The sequence below is a fragment of the Molossus molossus genome, unplaced genomic scaffold (genome assembly GCF_014108415.1).
Source record: "Molossus molossus isolate mMolMol1 unplaced genomic scaffold, mMolMol1.p scaffold_m16_p_2, whole genome shotgun sequence".
NCBI lineage: Eukaryota > Metazoa > Chordata > Mammalia > Chiroptera > Molossidae > Molossus > Molossus molossus.
This window is the reverse complement of record NW_023425355.1, coordinates 2,464,436-2,473,861: the sequence shown is the minus strand read 5'-3', so window position 1 is coordinate 2,473,861 and position 9,426 is coordinate 2,464,436. Positions and strand designations below refer to the sequence as shown.

Sequence of the window (9,426 nt, the reverse complement as noted above, 5' to 3'; positions counted from 1 at the left end):
TGGATTGGGATGAACACTCTTTTTTGTTCACATGGGACATGAATCATCTTGGTCTCACAAGGGCTATTTCAATATATAATTATTAGCACTTTAGAAAATTCATTTGTCTGCCAGGAATGAGCTGGTCACAGTGGTTTGCGTCAAAATGCTTTTATTTTAGAACAAAAAATTTAACAAAATGAAAACAAAGGCCTGGGAAATCAGAAAGAAATAAATCAGAAACAAAAATTGAGAGAACATTTAACGGTAATGTTGACAGTCAGCATCTTGGGACCAGGCACCTTCTCCCAGTTGCTGTCAGCCTGCCTGCTTGTCTGGCTTGTTCCAGGGATGATCACTCCTCACGGAAAACGGAGCTCTTGTTCTTATTCAGTGTGTCCACCAGCTCACTGTACAGAACATTCACCTGGGAGAGAGAACAGCACATAGATTTCCTGGGGGAAAAGACACGCAGGAAAGCTTCCCTGACCGTGGCGATGGCATGAGAGCCTAGCCATACCCGAGCCACACCGGGGAGAAAACACAGTCCTCTCTTGGGGGAGAGGGACCCCAATGTGCTAGTCCGTATTCTAGGGACAGGCAGCTGTTATAAGGGAGAAGATACCCAAAACCTAACTACTGTTTCCAGTCCCCTAACTCTCCCGGTTCTATGGACCTGCCGAGAGAAACAGTGATCAAGATCCTTTCCTAGTCCAGGAAGGTAGCGTTGGGTCCTTACTGAGAGCCCGGACAGAATCTGTCTGCCGAGTCCCGCCATCCACCTCTTGCCCTCTCCCTCCTCACCTGAGTTTCATAGATGCTTCTGAGGGAGCCAAGGTGGTCAAGAAAACGCACTGACAGGCCACACCATTTTTCAGTAGCCACGTACTTTTTCCTGCCATACATGTATATTCCAATATTCCAGGACATCATCATCAGCCAGAGAATCTCCACTTCCGGGTAGCCTTCCTGAAATCCGAGGACAGTGGGTTTACTGTCACGGTAGCACTGAGGGCATCACTGAGTACCCACTGTTCTTACAAGACGGGCTGTGCTAACACAGAGGCCGGAGCCACAGCCTCCGCCAGCAATCCTGTGCTCCTGGAGAGCGGGACAGCACTGTGACGCTGTCAGCTGTGCAGTGCTCCAGGTCAAGACCTCATGAAGTGACATAAACCAAAGAAGCAATGGGGCCCTCCTGGACTGAGTCCTGAGCTCCCTGAAGCAGGAGAAACATCTGTCTCCTGTTTGGGGCTTCCTTTGGTGCTGTCCTCTGCCAACAATCTCCCCAATACCCCTCTCTAATCCCTTAATTTTCAGGGGTGGTGGTCAAGAAGCAGATTTATTAAATCTCTTAATTTCCTTGACCCATATCAGTTTGTGTTTGGAACAAAAATTATATTAATCTTTTTTTGTACACACACACACACAGGGCGTCCCAAAAATGTATATACAACTTTGAATAATTATAAAGGCAGTGTTTATGGAAATACAATTCATTTTCAAAATGTAATCGAAACTATAGACACTCTTTATACATTTTTGGGACACTATATACACACACACACACAGTGAGAGAGAGAGAGAGGGAGAGAGCAAGAGGGAGGGAGAGTTTAAGTAAGCGGTTCCCACAACTGTGGGGGCTGGAAAGTTTGAAATCCGTAGGCCAATAGGCTATAAACTCAGCTAAGAGTTGACGTTGCAATCTTGAGTCTGAAATATGTATGGCAGGCCAGCAGGCTGAAAACGTAGGCAGGGTTTCTATGTTAGAGTCTTGAGGCAGAATTCTTTCGCCAGGAAAACTCAGTTCTTGCCTTTAAGACAAACATTGGTTATGGGGGGTAATCTGTTTTACTTAACATCCACTGGTGGTGATTTTTAATAAATATTAATCTTTAGTGTTGACAACACCTACCTAGCTATGAACAAAGGGTACATCTCTAAGACGGTCCCTTTGCCTCATGAGTGTGTTTAACATGACTGATCACAAAATTTTGCAATAGTGAAGGGTATTAGTGTAGGGAGCAACTTTCTCAGTTCTTCTACAGGAGATGGACCACACAGAGAGCAACCAGGTTAAAGCCCTTCATCTAAACACTAGGTCTCAAGTCCTTGGAAGGGGAAATGATAGAAGACTTGGGAAGCAGCTTCTTGAGAGTGTCAATAATGTTGTCTCAGCTATAATTTACTCATTTGGATCTACAAAAAAATTACTACGGCCCTGGCCAGTGCGGCTCATTTGGCTGGAGCATCATCCCATAAACCTTAGGGTCGTGGGTTTGATTCCCGGCCAAGGGCACATACCTGGGGTTGCAGGCTCTGGTTGAGGTGCATGAGGGAGGCAACCAATCAATGTATTTCTCTCCCCCCCCCTCCCTCCCTTCTACTCTCTCTAAAAATCAATGGAAATAATATCCTCAGGTGAGGATTAACAACAACAAAAAGAATCCAACACTGTGCCTGGCCCATGATGGGCACAAGAGGTGTTTGCTGAATGAATGAAATGACAAATGAACAAGGGAGTCAATATCTACCCAAATGAAAGCTGTTCCATGAGGCTTTCCCTGCCTCTCCACATTTTATTATGCCCACCAGTATGCTCTATGGCACTCTGTTCACAGCACAACAGCAGCACTTACAACACTGTGCTGTCTGTCTCCTCCCCTAGCCTGGGAGTTCCTTCGAGGCAAAATGTCATCTCCGTTTGTATAGCCCCCGCCTGGCACAGTGTCCGACAATGTTGTGATTTGAACTGAATGAATGATGACTGAACAAACAAATATGGTCTTAGGGTAGATGAGCAGGATCCAGATACACAGAGATTATCTGAAATGTCCGGGACAGGCAAATCCAGATATACAGCAGACTGGTGGTTGCCAGGGGCTGGGAGAGTGGGTAATGAAGAATGACTGCTGATGCTTATGGGGTTTCTTTTTGGGCTGAAGAAAATGCTCTGGAGTTAGATACTGGTGATAGTTTCCCACTTTTCTGAATGTTCTCAACAACGGAATTCTATACTTTAAAACTGTAAATTTTGCCCAGCCAGTTGGCTCAGTGGTTGAGCATCGACCCATGCACCAAGAGGTCGCTGGTCCAATTCCCGGCCAGGACACATGCCCAGGTTGTGGGTCAGATCCCCAGTGGGGGGCATGCAGGAGGCGGCAAATTGAAGTTCTCTCTGATCGATGTTTCTATCTCTCCCTCTCCCTTCCTCTCTTTCTAAAAATCAATAAAGAAAAAAATGTCTAAAACTAAATTTAAGATATATGAATTATATCAATAGAAATTACGAATACATAGATCTGTACAGAGAACGAGAAGGACATTCCATATGGGCAGAGCAGAATAAATAAAAACTCAGATTGTGCTCGAGACTGAGCATGTCTCAGGGAGACTAACAGTTATCTGGCCTGAGCAGACAATTTCTGTAGGGAAATTATCGGGAAATAGGACTAGAAATGTAGATGGGGTCTACCTTAGCATTTCCTAAATGCTTTCCCTCAGAACATCAGTGCTATGAAAAATGTTAACAGATGGTCATACAAATAGGGTTCTTGAGTCAAATGTTTTAGAAATACTGCCTTCTATATACATCCTTTTGGAGCATTATAATGTGCACTAGTTCACTAAACGTTTGGGAAGTTTTACAGTGAGGAAACCACATAACTTTGTTGGATCCGGGGTACGCAGATGTTCACTTACAACATGTTGAATGTAACTTGTGAAATACTGGCCTGGAATGTTAGAACTTCTGCATTATAAGTACAGATCTCGGAATTTCTTCTACTGGTAATTAGAAGTCACTGAAACTTTATGAGAAGGGAAGTGCTAGGATGAAATTGGAGCTTTAGTAAGACTGAAATGCCTGTGGTGTTTAGAACAGACGTGAGTGAGGGAAAACACAGACAGCCAGATCTGTTTAAATAGAGTAGGAAGAGTCTAAGGGTGAAATGATGGGGGTCAGAACTAAAACAGTGACAATGGAAATAGAAACATGTGAGAAACAGAACCTGGTAACTTGATGTGGAGAATGTAAGCCTAGGTCCATTGAAAATGGCTCCAAAGTACACAGTTCGAATGGCGGAGAGAATGCCAATTCCACTGAAAGAAGAAATTGGAAAGAAATGTTTCTGGGGATCCAGGATCAAGATCATGCTAAGTTCTGTTTTAATCATTCTGAGACTGAGGTGTGCATGTGAGCAAAGTGCTATACATCAGAAAACGCATACATCAGGAAAAAGGAAAAGTCTTAACACTCTCAGTTTCTATCTCAAAAACCTAGAAAAAGCAAAGCAAACTAAATGCAAAGGAAGCAGAGTAAAGTAAATAATAAAGATAAGAACAGAAATCAGTGAGACTGAAAACACAGAAACAATGGAGAAAATCAATGGAGGAGGAGCTGGTTCTTTGAAAAGATGGATAAAATTTATATTCTGGGAAGAAAGAGAAAAAAGGAAAGACATCAATTGTCAATATCAGGAATGAAACAGTGGACATCACTGCACGCCATGCACACATCAAAAGAATAATAAGGGAATAATATGAAGAACTCTATACACAGCAATTTGACAACTTAAATAGGTCACTTCATTGAAAAACACAAGTTACCACAACTCATCCAATATGAAATGGTTTGAACAGTTCTATAACTATTTAGGAAGTTTAATTTATAATTTAAAAACTCTTGAAATCTGCAGGCCCAGATAGTTTCACTGGAGAATTCTACCAAACGTTTAGAAAAGAACTAATAAATTCTACACAATCTTTTCCAAAAATGTAGACGAGGAGAGAACACATCCCAAAACCAGACACAGACAGTACACTAAAAGAAAACTATACAAACCAATATTTCTCATGAATACAGATGAAAAATCTTTAACAAAATACAAAATAAGCCCGGCCGGTGTGGCTCAGTGGTTGAGCGTCAACCCATACACCAAGAGGTCACTGGTTCGATTCCCGGTCAGGGCACATGCCCAGGTTGTGGGTCCGATCCCCAGTGGGGGGCATACATCGATGTTTCTATCTCTTTCTCCCTTCCTCTCTCTCTAAAAATCAATGAAGGGGAAAAAAAAACCAAAGTGCCAGGTAGTACTGACCTAATCCACAGTACACTTATATTGGAAACTTTCTACTATCAATTACTTACATTTCATAAACCCAGGGAAATTTTGTAGTGTGTAACTACATTGTAATATGAATTTACCCTAAAACTCGTATCAGAAAGCATTATTCTGTGTAATTCCTAATACACAAGACAGTTCAAATCTTTAAAATCAGCTGAAAGCTTAAGATCATTGCTTGACTTACGGTGTGGCAAATAAGATTCAAGCCATCTTCGAAATAGCCGCAAACTTCTTCCAGGGGACAGAGCTCTGCACTTGGCACCCCACCTGGCACTAAGAGGTTAATCAAGTTGTGCAGACAGTGGCTGAAATCAAAGAGAGAAAACTCATCCCATAAGGAAAGAAATCATTGGCTCCATGGCTGAGATAAGTAAAATCTGGATCTCATCCCAGACGCAGAGCTTCAAAACATGTCTGTTCTTCCCGAAATTCAGTCTGGCCTCCAACCTCAGAAGACAGATTTTTGAAGCTATAAAAGGGGCTGACCAATCCTTCCTTTTATTATGGTTGTCTTTCACTTTTTTTTTTAAAGTTTCCTACACTAAGGAGTTGTGGCTGTTTACTATATTTTATGAGCTGGTTGAATCTACAAGCACTTTAAAGCATCTCATTACACCCTCAAATAAGCAAGACTGGGATTTAAATTGGAAATAATTCCAGGAGCACTGTCTCTCAAATCTCAGAAAAAGGAGACTATAATGATGTTTTCCAGAAAAAAAAAATCACATAACTTCTATTTTTCCCCATATGTAGGCACAGAAAACACAAAATCTCCAATAAATAATATGTATTATGTACAACAATTACTGGCCCTTAAAGGTGCTTAGAGCCCTGGCCAATTTGGCTCAGCAGTTCGAGCGATGACCCTCGGACCAAAGGGTCATGGATTTGATTCTGGTCAAAGGTATGTACCTGGGTTACAGGTTTGATCCTGGGCCCAGGTCAGGATCATATGGGAGGCAACCAATCAATGTGTCTCTCACATCGATGTTTCTTTCTTTCTCTCTCCCTCCCTCCCTTCCACTCTATCTAAATAAATAAATAAATAAATAAAAGTCAATGGAAAAATATCCTCAGGTGAGGTTAACAACAAAAAAGTGCTTAGAAACAATCTGAGGCAAATACAGCAAAATGTTAACATTGTTAAACTTTGGCGGGGAATATACTGTTGTTATATTAATCTGTCTACATTTGGCATATTTAGTAATGAAATAAAGACAGGTACCTAGTAATTTTAGTGTACACATACTCACACACAGAAGCAACCTCCCCTCTCTTTTTCTCCTTTGGGAAAACCAGACTCCTGGATTTCACTAATTAATTCTTGGTGTTTTATTTTTTTTTTTTACCCTCACCCGAGGACATTTTTCCAATTTTTTTTGTACAGATAGAGTGGTAGGGAGAGAGAGAGAGAGAGAAACATCGACGTGAAAGGGACACATCGAGTGGCTGCCACCCGCACGACCAACCAGGGCCGGGGACAAACTGCAACCGAAGTACATGCCCTTAGCGGGAACCGAACCCGGGTCTCTCAGGACCGCAGGCCGATGCTCTAACCGCTGAGCCAAACCGGCCAGGGCTAATTCTTGGTGTTTTAATACAACTCTGAATATGGAGCTGTTCTGAAGGCTTTTTAGTTCAGGAGTTACAGGAGCACCCTGATCGTCTTTTAAACTGGACCAGTGGAGTATGATCGATGACTTCTGAGACACTGACCATAGCTCTCTGGCTATTAAAAAGCCTGGAGACAGTGTTGAGTTACAATCACTAACCTGTATTTCATGACATCAAATGATTCTTTCCTCTTGTGAAGCAATAAAGCCCCTTTTAAGGCCTTTAGGGCAATGGAAGGATAGTATGCAGGCATTTCCATTGCTAATGCTGTAGGAAGGGAAGAAAAAAGGTTGTGAACACCATAATCTCATCCATCAGCTTCCATTCCAGACCACAACTTGCTTTCTCTAACACAACTGGCCTGAAACAGATGAACATGAACATGAACACACACACACACACACACACACACACACACACTTATAAAATGATGAATCTGTGGTGGCTTTCAGAGGCAGCATCTACTTTCTGGGCAGAGTAACATAGTAGAATCAGCAGGTTATAGCTTTTCTTCAGCAAACAGCAACAAAGAACCTACAATGTTTTTGTGACCCTGCACAGTACTATAGGTAAAGCAATAATCTTATGAACCGGAGTCCAGGACAGGCACTAAGGACACAGAGAGCAGGGCAGTAAAAGGGTACACATCAAAAATAGGTTCCTACAACAGTTTGCTATTTCTGTCTGATTCTAAAAACAGGAAACATTTGACATGAGAGTGGGTGTCCAAGATAACAGACCCTAAGACTTCCAGATGCATCTACCAGGCCTCTAGAACTAGAGTTCTTTTATACCATGAGCAGTGGTAACCATCACATGTCCACAGTGTATCCACCACCTGCTCCAGGTCTCTAGGAATTCTGTCTTGGCAATACAAGGAAAGGCAAATGTGACTCTTGTGCATTCAGGGCTACCTAACACTTTTATTAACCACACACAGGCTCCCGAGGAGGGTGAGAGATAAAAAGAGAAGACAATTAGGCCATTTCTTGCAGTATATCCCTAGAGAGGCTTTGGGCCCCCAAATACCACTTACAGCCCAGGCAGAAATTGGAAAGTGGCAATTGTGTTAAAAATACTACCGACATTTCTCGGTACCCTTTAATAAATTGCTTTGATTGCATCACCTTTGATGAATGGAGCAGTGGTTGACCATTTCTAGCCAGCCGAGCAAAACTAAGTTTGAGCTCCCCCTGTTGTGTAGTTATAGAACTCCATTCCACACAGAGTAAATAGGAGCATCCATGGTAAACAAGGCACTTAGCCAGGGTTTGTAAGTCCAACAAATATAAGTAATTATTGTTCATGACTCTAAAGAGCTTATAATCTTATATAAAGAAAAAGATGAATGTATACATGATTATAATACAAAATGGTTCAAGAATGCCATTAGAGAAGGAATAACAAAGTGGAAAAACAAAGTGCTATGAGGAAATGTAGAGAGAACAGAGAACAGAAATAAAATAGTAGGACAATTTAAATTGTACTAGCCTCCCAAACCATAAATATAGGTCTTACTTGCAATTGTTTCTAATGCTTTACTTTCAAAATGAATCAGGTGCCACATTGAATCCAGGAAGTTGTCCAGCAACGGATCATTCTTTTTGGCTTTAACTTCAAACTCATACAGTATAAGCAAGATCTCACAAGGGTCGTTGGAGAAGTCCCCTAAGAAAGAGGCAAGAATGCAACATTCTCTGTGATTACATTTCAATATTCTCTCTTATTCGAATCTCTCCTTGGGAGATTATCTTGTTGAGAAAAATTAATTTCACTTACAATTCGAAGGTTATCCCAGCTTCTGTGGACACATTTTTTACATTTTAAAATCTATTACCTCACCAATTCTTTCAGCACCCTGCATTGCGATCAGCAGCATTGCCTATATTTCCTAAAATTATGGCGATGATGTCCCTATTCAGCCTGAAAAAGTTACGCTAATTCAAATCCAATGTTTACCCGTCTCACTTAATGACTGAATTAAGCAGAAGATACAGTGGTTCATAAACTAACTGTGGTTTTATTTTAAGCAAAGGAAAGTTTCCAAATTGTTCCCTGTAGTCAGTCAACAATATTTTTTGGCTATCACCATGGGCAGAATCTTGTATCAGATGGCATATACCATACTATGTGAGACAGTTTTCATTCACCCTGTTAGACTGAACTTTTAAAGAAGTATTGAGGAACAGCATACATACAATAAACTGAATGAGGTGCATTAATCTTGAGCAGCCTGATGACTTTTTATGTATGTTTAAAATACATATAACTACTACCCAGATCATGATATACAATACTTCCAAAACTCATGTTCCTTTCTACTCAATACCACCTTAGAAGAGTTAACAACTATTTTCACTTTTATCACTATAGATCGTTATTGCCTGTTCTTGAACGCCATTGCTAGTACATAGATATATAATCAAGTTTGACTATTGACCTTGTATCCTGTAATCTGCTAAAATAATTTATTAGTTCCAGGAACTTTTTGTAGCTTCTTTGGGATTTTCTACATAGACAATCATGTCATCTGCATGCAAATAGAGATAGTTGTATTTCTTCTTTTTCACTCCACAGGCATACCTCGTTTTATTGTGCTTCACTTTAACAAGTGAAAACCAATTAATGGAATACATATCATCAATAAAATAAGAAGCAGAAACTAAATGACCATCTCAAGAGTCAGGAAAGCATCTGACAAAATCCA

General features: G+C 41.0%; 1 protein-coding gene across 1 annotated transcript in view; it reads right to left on the bottom strand.

Moving 5' to 3' along the window:
* Window positions 1-334: 334 nt before the first annotated feature.
* TEX11 (testis expressed 11) overlaps window positions 335-9,426 on the bottom strand; it is a 132,833-nt gene continuing 123,741 nt past the window's right edge. The window contains exons 25-29 of the mRNA XM_036271112.1: window positions 8,238-8,387; window positions 6,878-6,986; window positions 5,290-5,410; window positions 784-948; window positions 335-406 (exon numbers count right to left, since the gene is read on the bottom strand). Coding sequence (XP_036127005.1) covers window positions 335-406; window positions 784-948; window positions 5,290-5,410; window positions 6,878-6,986; window positions 8,238-8,387 — 617 coding nt within the window. The remainder of the gene's footprint in view (window positions 407-783; window positions 949-5,289; window positions 5,411-6,877; window positions 6,987-8,237; window positions 8,388-9,426) is intronic.